Source organism: Thermobia domestica, chromosome 2 (assembly GCF_964235325.1).
Source record: "Thermobia domestica chromosome 2, izTheDome1.hap1.1, whole genome shotgun sequence".
In the NCBI taxonomy this organism is placed as follows: Eukaryota; Metazoa; Arthropoda; class Insecta; order Zygentoma; family Lepismatidae; genus Thermobia; species Thermobia domestica.
In genome coordinates, this window is record NC_137455.1 from 15,155,280 (window position 1) to 15,172,099 (window position 16,820).

Consider the following 16,820-nt stretch of genomic DNA (forward strand, 5'->3'; position numbering starts at 1 on the left):
TATTTGGCCAGAGCCCTATAACTTTCGGGCTCGAGCCCGAATACTCAACCTAGACCCTCAACCCAAATTCAGAAGCTCGTGAACAATGTCCTTGACTCCTAGACTTCACGACTACCGAGGTTGGCAATCAACTATCTTTTTAGTATTCAAATACAAAAACCGCCTATCTTTTTATATACAGTGTTGTTATAATTAATAATAATAATAATAATAATAATAATAATAATAATAATAATAATAATAATAATAATAATAATAATAATAATAATAATAATAATAATAATAATATGTTGTAGCAGTGTCATTGATAATAATTATACTGTTTATGTAATATACTTGAAGAATGTACTAGAAATTACACATCGGATTTGGCTCTAGTCGACTCGAAACTCGGCTCCAATTCTAGTCGAGTTGGAGGAATTTTTTCGAGTCGAGTTCTCGGGTCGAGCTCAAAGTTTCTAGTCGAATCGAGTGTCAAAGAAAACTCGCTCGTGTCCATCCCTACGAACGAGTAACTTATCAATGTTACATTATATGAAAATGTTCATATATCAAGTAAAAATTTGTCCTTGCATTTACATAAAGCGATTTAGAAGTGCAATAATAATAATAATAATAATAATAATAATAATAATAATAATATAATAGCGGTAGTAATAGTAGTACAGAAAATTGAAGTAATAATTTTTTTCACATTTTTAAAGTTTCGGACCTAAAAGTAACGCGTTACTTTCGAAGTAAAGTAACTTGTAACGCGTTACATTTTTACAAGTAACTTACCCAACACTGGTACAAACAGTTCCAACAAGTGACGGAACCTACAAGAACCAATTGAAGTCAGTTTCCGAGTCAAAGTAAAATCCTGCCTTAACAACTACCAGAGGACTTTTAATTTTAGGAATTAACTAACTGTAGTTAATTCATACACGCCGTAATTGACAGTCTAAACAGCATAAATCGTAGTAGTTTGCTTCCCTTTAGTATAAAGATATGATCTGCACAATTTGTACTATTACGAAGAAAACATACTAAAAATAGCCTAGTTATGCTATGCAGTAGAAACACATTTCTGTATTTCAATAGTCACTACCACATTTCTTTGTCATTACCCCAACAAAAAATTAGGTTGCGGTAATGACAGTTACGGTAATGACAAAAATCCTATTGTCATTGTTTACTGTTAAATGGCGGCAATGAGGTAAGTTGGACAAATGTAATGAATTACAGCACAATGTACCTTCATAAAAAGGTTTTTGATTAGAAAAATCCTTAAAACTAAAATACACGTAGTGGTAATGACGTTGAATAAAAATACTTACCCAAACGTAGAAATGAAGCACAATAAATCTTCAGTAACACAAATTACATGTGAGCTCTCGCGTACATCACACATAACTACGTCAAATCGTTCTTCACTTGTTATTTTTTCAATGTTGCCAGTTCGAAATTGCTGAATTCAATCATCAACTTTCTGTGGCAATGACATACTAATCTGGAGACTGTTTTAAAAACAATAAAATATACAGAAATAAAGGTGGAATAATTTACTCATCGGAGTAATTAGGAACAATGTATATTCTCTTGAATGTGTGGATTATTTAAAAGAACGTGTTAGTGAGGAGAGAGGATATGTTGCGGTAATGACATTTGCGTAACAACTTTGTTTTTTTAAAAAAACTTCAAAGAAAATATGTTCATGCAAAAATCATATTGTTAGAATCGTAAAAATTCATGGGGAATATCAGGATGACAAATATTACATGTATTTATTCGAAGTACAATGAAATCTCAATGGGACGTTTTCACCCCTAATCAAATATTCTCCCATATCACGAGGTCCATCGATTGTAGTCTTTGGTTTATTATTTTCTTCTTTTTCAGCGAAAACCTTTGCATGTAGCTGCAGTGACGGCGATTGGACATTAAAAGTGTGTGTGTGAGGGGCGGGGGGAGACATGATCTGAATATTTGTATATCAGTGTTAGTTCTCGTTGTTTCTAACACTTTGATGAAAGGTTTTATAATTAATATGATACTATCTTTTTCAGTTAAAATATCGTATATAGTATTTCATATTTTATAAAGTAATTTGACAAGAGCAACGCAAGTAGGTACTAGCCCTCTGTACTCTTAAACAACAAAGGTATAAGAAGAGATTTGATTCCTTGCTCATGAACATCTTAAAATTCTGTCTGGAAAATTGTGTTATCAGATTATTTAATAACAAATTTGCAAAACAATAAATAGAAAGGATAGTATTACATCATAGTAACGGATAAAGAGGCTTGTTTTGCAAAAGATATATTGAAACTGAGGATTTAATGAACAACTTATAGAAAAATATTAATTCCACACACAATATTAATGTACTAAAACACAATAAAACACTGAGCAAGGCTATGTGATATATGTAACAACACACACAATCACGTAACAGTTTCGACACAATAATTGTGTCTTCATCAGACTTCCACTCCTTCTCCCTTGATAGATATACAGATAGGTAAAACAGAAAATATGACACTAATGCACTTTTATACTTCTTAAGGATGTCTTAAGGTTCCATGTTTGAAACTTAGTTCATTTGTTTTTGTGGAAGAACTAAAATAGTTTTTCTGGACTTTAATATTACTCTGCTCTCCAAAATATGCACAAAGGTGTTACAAATTATATATTAAAACTGCTAGTAAACAATTCACCACGCGAAATTGCATTAAGGACTACAACATTGAAATTTTCATACTTCGAAACTTATATTTTCAGCGCTACCAACTTACCTTGCGACTCCAGTGCTGCCACCAAGTAACTCTCGTCTATTCATAAACCGGCGTAGCCAACCGTAGCTGGCATGGAACTCCTCAACGGGTATTTTTTTCCTTCTGGCTATTTTGCTAGCTTCCGCGTGAAGCATTCCCATGGAAACGGTATTTCCGTACATTCTGTTCTCCAAAACGAACTGATACAATTCGTCTTCCAACTCTGGATATTTGCACTTTTTCCCTCGAAATGCACGCTTTGAAATCGGTGCTTTTTTCAACTGCTCTTTCTGTTCGCACCACCTACGAACACACTTCTCGTTCACGGTATATTTCCGAGCAGCTGCTCGCTTCCCATTTTCTTCCGCGTATGATACAACTTGGAGCTTGAACTCTACGGTATAACTCGTTTTTTTACGCAAACCTTCCTTACAAAAATTCATAATTTAAAGCTCGACAGTGAAATTTACAATACTTGTTTGCAAACACTAAATATCACTGTTACTTTAGCTGCAGATAAAATGAAACTGACAAGGCATATGACTGTGGGAGGAGCACGTAGGCACAGCATAAGCCAATAGACGAAAGCAATTGTGGCGCCACCTGAACATTCCAAGTTCGTGACACGTAATGCAGTTAAAGATCAGTCATTGTGCTATCACTCTTGCGTGTATAAGCCGCACCCTTCAAAAAAAAAAGATAGGATGGAGGGGCGGCCTATACACGCGAGGCTACTAAAACAAATCAATACATATGCTATTATTTGCATCACAAAACAGGTTAAAGGGCAAAACTGCACAATATGGCAACTCTTAATGTGGATGGGGAAAAGCATTAGATATGTGAATAAGAGAAGTTCTTTTGTCTTACATGGGACTATGTAACAGAAAATGTTTGATAAACGTGTGTTTGCTGGCGTGTTAACCTTGCTCGCTTCTTCATTCAAGCGAAAACGAAAAGACGACGTCTGGCAGCTAAACGCTCGTTCTAAACACGAAGGTGACGGCAACAGGATAAAAAGAAAACAAACGAAAATTGAAGATAATACAGAAGTATTTTTGTTCCTGTTATTTTGTTATTATGAAGAAAAATTGCATATTAGGTTAATTGAAACAAGACAAAACCATGCGGTTTATTCATGAGAATTTCTTCCAGAACTATATGTAATATACAGGGTGCGGCTATTTTGCATAGTACACGAAACTCAAGTGTAATAAAATTGATTTATTTCTCTAAGTTCCTTTTTCCTTAATCCTTTTAAATTATTATTATTATTTTTTTTTTTAAGGTAAACTAGCTGAACCTGCGCTCTCTACATAGCGCATCATTCACATATGAGCATGAATCTCCTTGTTATTCCCCACATCTGTACATGTCCCTTTACAGACACAAGTGAAAGACGCCTTGATAAAAATTGGCGAGAGATACCATAAAGGGGGGATTTTTTTCGATTACTTTTTCAATATCTCGCACCGTTTGCAAGATTTGAGCCTTCTTCCGGTTGGAGTTTTTAATTCATGTATGGTCAGTGTTTTTTTTTTTTTTCTTGCATGCAGTATGTAATAAGCAATACATTACACACACAATTCATTATAATATCAATGACATATGGTGTTCATTAGGCAAAATACTCTATACAATCAAGATTCAACTTAAACTGGGGAAGTGGTTATTCTTCGTTTTTCATCATTTGGCCATGAAACAAACGCCTGAGAGACAATGAACATCTGTATACAATTATGTGGTGTTGGAATGTATAATGCATAGGATATGATGCTTTAGTTTTTAATTTCAACACTTCCAGTGTACCCGTAAAAATGTAATAAAAATAATAGCAATGTTTTTTTTTTTTTAATATTCAATTAGAATTGGACAATCTACGTAAAATTTGCAATCGATCAGTGAAAACATCTTTCTAGAGCCTGTAGCTTTCGAGATCTCATTGTCGAAAGGTGTTGGCCACAGAATTCCAAAGATGGCAGCACAATTCATTTGTATTGATTTTGGAGAAGGCTTATTAAAACACAAAGGCTTTGAACAATAATTTTAAACATATAAACTTTATCAAAAAGATCTATTTAAGTTATTTACTTAAAGTACACATAGTTTAAAATATTTGTCCATGTTAAATGTGAAATCACAAATAACAGTAAATCAAAGGTTTGAAATCAAAAGTTAGATGTTGGAATTTGGCGTTTTTATTGGTTTTGTAGCATTTTAATATATAGATTATAGACTTGCAGTCAAGCGGCTACAGCACCATCCCTATTTATCCTAAAGATCATAGTTCGTACCTCATTCTCCTCAGAATAGAACAGCTTTTCAAGCAGTACCAATTTACATGTCTCCACCATGTACCTGAGGCGGAAAATCGCAAAAGGGGATTTTTTTTGGCAAAAATTTCTTTTCTTTACCTTTTCTCCCCTCCCCCTGTGTTAAGCAGAGATCTGAAAAAAGTCTTAAAAATACGAAACCGTGCACTGAATATTTGTGGAAAATTTCAATCTTCTAGATGCAAAAGTAAGCCCGCCAAAAATAATAAAAATAAGCCTAACGAAACATATTTTTAAAAGTGTTATGACGTCATCAACCCATGTGTCTCGACGCAGAAAAGGTGTGAAACCATACAAAAGGTGTTCTACAATGCCTCTATACAAGGAAGAACAAAACAAACCCGAAGTAAAAAGCTTTACTGGTATATTTACATCGAATAATGAAGACACTACTTTAGTATCTAAAAATAGGTACTATGACTCCAAAGGGTTAATGAAGGCATTAGCAAAGTCCTCTCACTTCCATAGTTAACTGTACTACATGCTTTTTTTTAAACGTATTTATTATAAACATATTTCCCGATTCAACTGACACCATTTTACATTAAAATAGGATACAGACACAATGAGAAAGAACGTCAGGAACTAGGAACTTACATGAAAACTTGAGCAGAATGTACTACAGGGGGACAATCACAGACCAAATACTTCCCATATAGAAGTTAAGGGAGCAAAGCCACGCCAAAACAGAAACAGCCAACATAGTCTATCTCCAACTTTTTTTAAAGCCTGTCTATTTCAGCTGTGCCCTCGGAAAATATGTGAAACACATTTCGACCCCATCTACGCCGCCTTCTGGAGGATGTTGGCTGTGTTGCCAATTTGTCATTAAGTCGTTTCGTCTTGGCGAGTGAAGATCTACTTAGGATGGCTAACAAGAAGACAGTGCACAGCGAAATCCTGGAAATAATTCGGAATGGTAACCCTGTCCGCATCCAAAATATTGAAGGATCTCGGCCATAGCAACTTGTCCCTCTTGTTTTGAGGGAGGTACGGGAAAATACATCGACAGCAGCACCAGCAAGGGTACACTTGCAATAGAAAGTCTCTAATGTAATATTAATTCTGAGAATAAAACACGCAACACGGGACTTGGTAAGATTCCGCGCATTTTCGGAATGCAGCTTTTGGACATCGATATATTCATAGTCATTCCTTTCAGAAGTAGAACGCAAACAAAGAACTCTCTATGAACAACCAACAACACACATTCAGTGGCGAATCGCGAGGAAAAGCACATGTCCTATTCTGATATATAAGAATTATGATATTAGGCAAGTTTTCTTCCCTTCGCTTGTAGCGATAAAATTATACTTTTTACCAATGTGATTTCCCTCACGATTCGCCACTGTAATATATATATATATATATATATATATATATATATATATATATATATATATATATATATATATATATATATATATATATATATGTTAACGATCAATTTAGATTGTGCGTTCAGAATCATACGAGCAATATGTCTAAGAAAACATTGTTGCTAATCATGGGCGCTCGACAGGGAGGGCAGGGTGCAGCCCGAGCTCCCTCCTGGGTCATGAAAAGGTATTAAAATTTCTTAAGATTTTCTTAATACAAATTTTAAAAATTAGCAAACGTAATATAGCAACCATGGATTTGAGTCCCCCTAGAAAATTTTCTTTGGGGGCCCATGTTGATAATTCTCCTAATCAACGAATCAGCTACTTCGCTCCGTGCTAGTTACACTACATATCTTAGCGGTTACAAACAATGATACCAACCCAAGGGAAAATCCCATATTGTGGGATTTTTTTGCCAAATGGAATAAATGGAATATTCGTAGAAATTGGCCGGACTTACGAGATTTTTCATGTATCTACTCCAGTGACACCAACAAAATTGTCTATAGAGAGGAGTAGACAGAGCCTTCTGTTGAACTTTTGTTATTTTAAAATGTATGTTATAGTATTAAAGTGGTCTATATAGTGGCTTGTGAATCTCAAAAAAACAAGTGCCAAGGAACGTTAATTGTACTCTGGTATTAAAAGAGAGAGAGAGAGAAATGAAAGAATACAATTAAAGGAAGAAAATAAAACGAGAAACGTTCAACTTCCAAATCATTCCATAGGAAATGATTGAAGAATGAAGTTTATCTAGTTTTATTACGTTAAATAGAAAATTATGGCATAAAACCGTGACGAAAATACTAAACTCACAATACAATGTATAAGGAGCGTTCAAAAAGAAACGAGCCGAAGGCTGTAATGTGCACAACGGTGAAAGAATGGTAATATTATTGCGTGTGTAACAAATAGGCGTTCCGACAAGAGCGCCGAAGTTCACAACCCGCCGCTAGAGGGTTACGTGCACAAGCCACATGACTTATAAAGCCAGCATATGCAGACGCTAATCGTCCAGCGCCGTTAGTTGTGTTGTGAGCAGTGCAGCAGTGAAATGGAGGCGTCAAGGGAAGAGCAAAGAGGCGTTGTTCATTTTCTGACGGCGGAAGAAGTAGAGGGTATCACCGCTTTTGGATAAAGGAGAGAGAGAGAGATAAGCGTAGAAGAAACAAAAGGAAGGAGGAAGTCAGTTTCATGATTGTGTCAGTTAAAGAATCAGGCCCTCAACGAAACACGCGATCTTAACGGAAAGGACATTAATCGAAGAATGTCACAAGTGTACGGTGAACACTGCATGTCCCTTGTAAGGGTCAAGGAGTGGCACAAGCGCTTCGAGGAAGGACCGGTGTCGTTAGCCGATGATGCACTCGTTACCCAGGACCGCAAAGTTACAGTTAAACCCGCAGCTGCCGAGATCAACTTGAGCGTTGGAAGTGTGCACACCATCACGACGGAAAAACTGAACTGGCGCAAAGATGTGCGTGCAATGGGTGCCCCACAGTCTTCAACTACAACAGAAAGCATGTCGAATGGCCCACTGTCTTGATCATCTGCAGCACTATGCCAGGGAAGGGAATGAGTGCGTGACACAAGTGATGGCCGGAGGTGAGTCTTAGTGTCATCACTTCGAACCCGAATCGAAAAGACAAAGTCTCCAGTGAAAGTATCCAGGGTCACCACCACCAAAAAATGCAAGGCCATCCACACAAGTACAGGAAAGGTTATGCTGAGTTCTTCCTTCACAAACATGAACCCCTTCTGATAGACTTCCTGCAGCACGGGACAACATTGAATGCCCAGCGTTACGCGCAAACATTGACCAACCTTCCCCAAGCGATCAAATCGAAACGACCACGCAAGTTCACCCGTGGGGTCATTTTGCTCCATTGCAATGCCCGATCCCATACGGCCAACACAGTCAAGACAGTCGTGCAGAAATTCAAGTGAGAGGTTCTCGGTCACAATTCACACAGTCCAGACTTCTTTCACAGCAATTACGCCGTTTTTGGTCCCCTTAAGCGGCTCTGAGGGACAAACTATTCACCTCGGACGACGATGTCCAGCAGTACGTTCAGAACAGGTTTCGAACGCAGCCCACGGAATTCTGCGAGACAGCCATTCACCGCCTTGTGGCGCAGTGGAAGTTTGTGGGACAAGTGCCTCAACAGCCAATACTTCTAACATAGAGCTAAAAAGTTTTTGTTTCTTCGTCTCCGGCTCGTTTCTTTTTGAATACTTCTTATACTTATTTTCATCAGCATTTTCAATTGTTTCTTTCAGTTACGAAAAATACTTGTTCACAAACTTTGATAAACATAGACGAACGGAATTTTTGAATTCACTCATATATTGTACACAATGACTGATATACACTAATTTCACTGTTCATGCTTTCTAAGTTTAGAAAATGTTGACTTTCTCACGATATACAAATAACAAGAGCAAAATGGAAATTTCTGGCTCTGGAGGTGTTATATATATATATATATATCAGGGGTGCCCACAAGGGAGGCTATGACGCAAACTACGTCATTGAAATATTGGGGGGTTAAAAATCTATATAAATATGTTTGAGGGGGTGTAAAAATTAATCGAAAAGATTTTTTTTTTCATGGAAGAACACCTATGGATAGACAACTGCGGGGGGTGCGTCATGGACATAAGAGGGGTGGGCACCACTGTATATATGAAGTTTTAGGTTGGCATCACTGGTTACAAATACTGATTCTTGCATTCACTTTAAAATAATATTGCTCTTTTCTAAAACGTTAAGTTTCTGAACAGACAATATAAATCAACCCTGATTCTTATTTTTAAATTACAGAACAATTTTCTTCTCAGAAAAAACTTTCAATGCTCTGATGCGAAGGTTTCTGCACAACCAAAATTTTGCACCTCATTTTAAAACCACTAAACCAGCATCTAATAGCGGAAAACTGCCTTTAAGGTAGATTCTCTGCGTTTGCCACATCTTCGTACAGTTGCAATTGCCCCCCCCCCCCGAAGAAACTTTCTCATGATATATATATATATATATATATATATATATATATATATATATATATATATATAAAAGTAAAACCCATCCCAGAGATGTTCACCCTCGCGAGGGTGGCCCTCTCGAGGGCATCCTCACCCTCAAGTTCACTCGCCCAGTGACGCGAGGGCGAGGACAAGTTTTGGCCGCGAGGGCGAGGACAAGCTTTGATGGCGAGGGTGAGGTTGCGCGAGGGCGAGGAAAAGCTTCGACGAAGAGGGTGAGGGTGCGCGAGGACAAGTTTCGGCAGCGAGGGCGAGGGTGCGCGAGGACCCACCGCACCCCCCAGAAGTCAGTCCTGGATTCGCTCTGTCTTCGTAGATACTTTGTGCTTTCTTACGAATAAGTTCCTCTGTCACAAAAAAGACTCTTTTGTAATTGAATTAGAAGCCATTGTGTTAATACACTTTCCATCTATTCAATAACTGGATGTTCATTACATGCCATCTCCCACAAGTCAAACAAGGACAATATTCTTAACGGCAGCCATTCGCGAAGAGGAAGTTGAGAAAGTGACACGGGGTTAGTCGCAACCATATGGTGGAAAGACTACAAGGTGGATGCAATGCGGTGCTAAATTCTTGTCGCTCTGGCGCATGACGTCATCTAGGTGGCAGATGGACTTTTAACAAGTGCTTGCTCCCTGGTGTCTCACGCGCGAATTTCGCTTGTATTTGTAGTGATCTTCAACGGAGTGAACATTTAGTACAAACAGTAATTATATAAACGTAATATAATCAATGCTTAAGCTAAATGATTTCAAAGGAAGATATTTACAACTGCATTTTGAGTGTCTTCTTTGAAGGCAACTTTTCAGTTGGTACTGCATCCACCTTCAACTTTCGAGATGTCACAGGGGAGTAATTCAAAAGCTGTTGTTGAAGAGATTTCTCAAACGCTCCTTCAGCGAAGTGCTCAGAACATATCGTAGCTGAAAAATAAATAAAGAAAGCAAAATAGGTACATTTTGCTTACAAAGTAAATACAGGAACTAAGGGCCTATCCCGTTGAAATTATGAGAACTGATTTTGTGGCAGATGGCTGAAAATCAGCTTAAATGTAGAACAAACTATGTAGATTCTACATTCAAGAAAGAAATTGTCCTACAATGGATGGAACATAGTTAAAAAAAAAAAAAAAAAAATGAAGTCGTCCACATATCTGAAAAACTATCATAAGGAGATGGCTAATTGAAAGCTTATTGCAAACACATAACGAAGAGCTTAGAAACGATGTATAACACGTAAGTTAAACATGTGTAGAACATTGTCAAAAGTCAATTTGAGTAAAATCAATAATAATGATAAAGTATAAGCAACTTCGAATTACATAGGGCGCTCTACGCGGAAGGTTTCTTGCTTGAAATATCTCATATCTTGATTTCAGATCTCCAGAATGGATTTAGCACGCAACGTGCCTTTTGACTTGATCACGTGACACAGTCTGGTCCTTATGGCAAACAGGATAGGCCCTTTCAATGATAAAAATCAACAGTTACGCAGGTGCTGCAGCTTCCCTAATTGTCCTATTGAAACGTGCTATGATGCGTTGTGTTGGTCAAACATGAGGCTTTTATATACTGGTACGTTTGTTCCAATGTGGGCAACAAGAGGGAAAAGTGGGATATTTTCCGAATTTTTCACCTAAAATCAGGAATTAAAATTTTCTGTGGCTGGAAACGCTGTTACCAGACAAGCTCAAACTGTCTTAAAATAAACTTTGGTACATGACTAATATATCCTTGAAGTATCATAACTATATCTAATAAACTAAGCATGTCATTTAAAAAATATCTTTCTCCCTAAAAACAAAATCACAAATTATTTTTCCACTTAGAGAACAAGGTATACTGTAAACCTCAACTATACTTCCCCTAATTATCCTATTGAATCTTTCTATGGTGCGTTGTGTAGGGCAAAGACGGGGCTTTTGATAGGCTACTGGTACGTTTGTCTCAATGTAGCCAGCAAGAGGGGAAAAAGGGATTTTTCCTCTAAAATAGGGAATTAAAATTTTCTATGGCTGGAAACACTACTACTACACAGACGCAAACTATCTTAAAATAAACTTTGGTACACCACTAATACATCCTAGAAGTATATCATGTCGATATCTAAGAAGCGAAGCTTGTAATTTTAAAAAATAATTATGTTAAACACAAAAGTAAAAAAAAATCAAGGTTTAAAACTTAATTTCGAATTTTTCTTGCGTCCCCTAAAAACCCACTTGTAACAATCTGTACTTGCTTTTGTTCAGTAAGGATTGATGTCCGAATGGCGTAAGTTGAGTTGCGTTCGTACGTACAGTACGGATTTGTAAATATGAATTTTGAGAATTAAGAACTTTTTGATCGAAAAATAGGAAAATTTTAATTTCCCTAGTTGGCAACACTGTGTTGTTCAAATTGGTCTAAAAAAAATCAGGTATCCATATGACGTTATATACCTGACAAATCCTAAGTAGATCTTTCTAAAACGAAGGAAGTTATACTGAAAAAACTAAAAAAGAAAATTAAAAATTCTCGAATATTTTACTTTGCGCTCAAATTTGAGAGGGAAATTCGATACTCAGGGAAAAAAATTATGATCAAACAATATTTGTCACAGAAAAACATCATCCCGGTATCTAAATTAGTATTCACACAGCAGAGGATTAAGAAAGTGGCACCACCGTTGGTGCTACTTTGGCCACCCGGTCTCGAAAGGGTTAATGTCTTATGTAGATTTCTTAAGTGGAGGAGTGTACATTACAGCATTTTAAAGTACGGGAATAGGTTTCCCCTTATCTTCAACACTGCAATTAGACAAAGCTGGAATGTGATACTGATTATGATACATCACCAGTATATTATAATTATTTTTCTAACATTTTATTCCAGAAACAAACTCTTCTCTTAAAAATGTAATGTTTCTAAACTTTGCGGTAGTCTTTTCTAATACTGAGCTTATGGTTTATTGGTATCAGTGCTTATCTCGTTTTTGGATCAAAAGACAGATAATCGTTCACTTGCAGTCAAAAATTTTCTTCTAAGCCTTATATCTGGAGAACTACATATTGTATTGTATTGTATTTATTTACTCCATTTGAAACCAAGATACATTTGGTATTTGGAGGGTTCAGACTAGGGATGGCCAAAATTTTCCGGAATCCGGATTCCGGAAATTTTGTTTTCCGGAATCGGAAAATTTACTTTCCGGAATTCGGAAAAATTCCGGAATTCGGAAAAATTCCGGAATTCAGAAAAATTCCGGAATTCGGAAAAATTCCGGATTTCGGAAAAATTCCGACATTCGGAAAAAATCCGGAATTTAGAAAAATTCCGGAATTCGGAAAAATTCCGGAATTCAGAAAAATTCCGGAATTCGGAAAAATTCCGGATTTCGGAAAAATTCCGACATTCGGAAAAATTCCGGATTTCGGAAAAATTCCGACATTCGGAAAAAATCCGGAATTTAGAAAAATTCCGGAATTCGGAAAAATTCCGGAATTCAGAAAAAATCCGGAATTTTTCCGAGATCCGGAATTTTTCCGATTTTACTTTCCGGATTCCGGAAAGTAAAAATTCTGGAATTGGCCATCCTTAGCTAGTAGTTGTTAAAAGAGAAACACAATAATGAATAGGCTATATATACTGTATTAATTTCTTGTAGTTGGATATGTCTTTATCATTTACGTAGACAATTGCTACTGCAGTTATTTACTACTTTATGAGAAAGATCTTATTTTCACACACAAAAAAGTCGCCGGTATGTCTCAAACATTATCGCGTTCCCACCTGCAGCTGCTCCAAAGCACTGCAAACTACTTTTTAATCAGGCGAAAGGCAGTGAAGGAAAATAAATCTCAACAAATATTCTAATAACATTCGCTTATTGTCAACATACCTACAGTGAGCGCAGAAAGTGTTCGTACACCGTGCATAGTTTATATTGAAAACAGCTAGCATGAGAACGGGAGGTGGAAAAATATATATATAACCAGAATTAAGACTACACATTCATACATTTTATTTCTATATACAAGAGAAAGGCCAAACAAACACAATCACTGTTTTGTTCAGAAGAAAAGAGAGAATTCCTTTTTTGTAAACGCAAAAAGTCACCGTACACTTATGCTTGAATTAATGCTTATAAAGTATATTACGTTATTTAATATTTTGTGGGATTACCCTGTGCGTTAATGATTGTCTGTAATCTTCGTGGCATTGATTTCACCTGTAGTAGTTCGTAGTTCTGTAGCTTCGGGACTGATTATGTCCCATTCTTCTTGAATAGCTTTTCTTAGGCCTTCTTTAGTAGACAAGCTGTGCCTTCTGATTCTTGTCTCCAGAACAGATCATAGATGTTCTATGGGGTTCATGTCTGGGGATTGGGGAGGTGTGCGAAGCTGTTTCAAGGTATTATAGAGTCAGGGGCGGGTCCAGAGGGGGCAATCGCCCCCCCCCCACAAGAGGAAACTCTTATTTTATACATAAATAAACCCATCCATAACAAGTTTGGAGCTCTTAAAAGTAGCAGTATTACCGCCGACCGCCCCCCCCCCCAAAAGTCCGTCCTGGATCCGCCCCTGGCAAACCTTGCAGACAGGCCTTGTTCAACAGTACAAACAATAATTGCGATGTATAATGTTTCTATCACTGTGCGAAACCATAAAAAAAATAATAAAAAAAGAACTCGAAGACCAAGAGTGTTGAGTGAACAAGTTAAACGTTACATTATTAGGGAAAGAAAAAAGGTTCCAAAAAGTAGTGCTGTGCAATTGGCAACGGATCTGGAAACACGCGGTGTTAAAGTATCAGCCAGTACAGTGCGGAATATTTGCAGGGTATCATGGTCGGATAGCCAGGAAAATGTTCTGGGTGAACAAGACAAATCGTATAAAGAGACTAAAGTTTGAAAAAGAGTATAAAGATAAGGGATCAGGCTTCTTTCTGGAATAGGGTCATATTTTCGGACGAAAATAAATTTAATTTTATCGAGTCCAATGGGAGGCGTATGGTATGGCGCAAGGTGAATACAGAGATGAATCCTCAAAATCTCGTCTCTAAAGTAAGACACGGAGGAGGGTCCGTGCTCGTCTGGGGTTGTATGAGTGCCTCAGGAGTGGGTCGTCTCCACCTTATCGATGGAGTGATGATCTACAAAGTGTATATTAACATATTAAAGGAATATCTCCATACTAGTGGGCAGAAGATGGTTCTTGAAAACAATTTATTGTTCAGCAAGACAACGACTCCAAACATACAGCGGAAAATACTCGATTGTGGCTACTCTATACAGGGGCGGATCCAGGACGGACTTCTGGGGAAGGGGCGGTCGGCAGTAATACTGCTACTTTTAAGAGCTCCAAACTTGTTATGGATGGGTTTATTTATATATAAAATAAGAAAGTTTCCTCATGTGGGGGGGGGCGATGGCCCCGATCGCCCCCCTCTGGATCTGCCCCTGAGGTTTGCTATCTTTCTCAAAGACTTACCCTTCTTATGCACTTTAATAATTACTTTTCTTGTCTCCTCATTTGTTTCTGTTCGGTTGCTTCCCATTTCGACAGCCCACCGTGCAGTTTTTTCACTCCTATTCACAACTAAACTCATTCTGTTACTCGTCATGCTATACAGAGGTGTATACTCAGGTGAATACTAGTGAACCCCAGTTGTGGTATCTTTGTTTCGTATTCGTACGTCAGGTGTACGATCACTTTTTGCGTCTACTCTATATATTTTCTACGGAATTTATTTACTTTCTGACCATTAAACTTGTCTTTGTGGTTCTTTATTGATATATTCATAAAGCTTAGTTTTCATTATTCATATTGTGTGTGTTATTACACTTCTTAAATTTTCTGTTTCTTTTTCGCAGGCATTTTCGTTTCAATAGCATAGGTGTACGAACACTTTCTGCGCTCACTGTATGTACAGTAAATACAAATTGACTTTACGAAGTATACAATGTAATTGTTCAATAATTAACATAAGCAGGCATTCATTAATTTATATTAATATAATAGTTAACAAAACTAATAAGCGGGTGATTGATGACTCAGTGGTAGAGTTTTCATCTATGGTATTCTAACCCAGGACATGTGGGTTTTCGATGGCTAATTTTGTGTTCGAAAATTTTCCCGGTGGTACTCTTGGTTCCCTTTCTTATATTTGTTCCATCATCACTCATTAACGAATTTAGTTTATCAAAACTCTATAGCCATATATTCATTCTGTCCGTCAGTGAAACAAACAGTCTCAAGAACTATCTGATGGATTACCAATCAATTTTGGCCATGATGTACAGAGTCAATAGTTAAGAATAGAGTTCCCTGATGAATGTAATATTCAAACCGGAAGCGGTACAAATCAACCATTTCCGGTTTTAACGTTAATCATTATATAGTAAATATGGTAATAGATAGCGAGAAGCGGTTTCCAGTAATCGACATATATAACATTCATGTAGATAGCATGTTACCCAGTTTGTGCATCTGCTGAAAATAATGAGCTTAGGTATTTAGAGAGCATTTTCCGCTTTAGAAAATGTGTGCTTGGTAAAGAATGTAGAGATTTAGCTGAGTCAGGCACGTAGCTAGAATATGGTAATAGGAAGGGGGGGGGGGTCTGTCACGAAATACTATGGTTATTTACCAGGGGCTCAATCATTCTAAACTATTTTATTGGCAACATATATTGATTCGTTTAGCCAAGATTTCTAATGGGGGCATGATACTGTGGTTACACACCAGAGGCTCGATCAATCTAAATATTTTACTGACAACATACCCATATTGATTGGTTAGGACAATAAAATGAGGATATATTAGTAAGTATTTTAATAAGAAGCTATGAAGAAATCTCGAGTAAAAAATTATAAAAAAGTATTGAAAAAGATATAGTCTTCCGAGGTCATTCGAACGGTGTCGAGAATTTTGCGTCTGGGAAATTTGCGCCCTACCTCAAGAACAGGGAAAATTGCGCCTGCGATGTACCTCCACCGGGAAGTTTGAGACCTGCGAAATAAAAGAACCTATTGGAGCTTACGCATTTCCTCGGAGGGGCTGACATTACAGCATAAACAATCCTCCCCCCACAACCATGCCATTTGTGATTTATTTTCATTGTGGCTATATAAGGGGAGAATAAACTTCAATATAAGCCAAAAGAACACAACGGATCAACGCAATCACTGCTTCTTCCAGAGATGATTTTGGGGGAACACTGGCCTCCCCAGAGCTCTCAGAGTGCCCCCTCGGAGGAGACCAAAATAATACGTCTATAATATAATAATAAATAGAATAGTACCAGCAGTGACCCCCCTCCGGAATA

The 16,820-nt window shown here is 37.2% G+C and overlaps 1 protein-coding gene across 17 annotated transcripts in view; it reads right to left on the bottom strand.

Annotated features, from left to right (window-relative positions):
* The window catches only part of LOC145670574 (uncharacterized), a 216,704-nt gene that overhangs the window by 40,042 nt on the left and 159,842 nt on the right, over nucleotides 1-16,820 (bottom strand). For 2 of the 17 annotated variants that reach the window (XM_081739418.1, XM_081739426.1), the window contains exon 2: nucleotides 10,286-10,439. The exons of 13 other annotated variants lie outside the window; for them this stretch is intronic. In XM_081739418.1, the coding sequence (XP_081595544.1) occupies nucleotides 10,286-10,439 (154 nt within the window). Of the gene's footprint in view, nucleotides 1-1,319; nucleotides 1,438-2,777; nucleotides 3,296-10,285; nucleotides 10,440-16,820 lie in introns of those variants that run through there. 2 more of the 17 variants (XM_081739399.1, XM_081739436.1) reach the window with 2 other exon arrangements.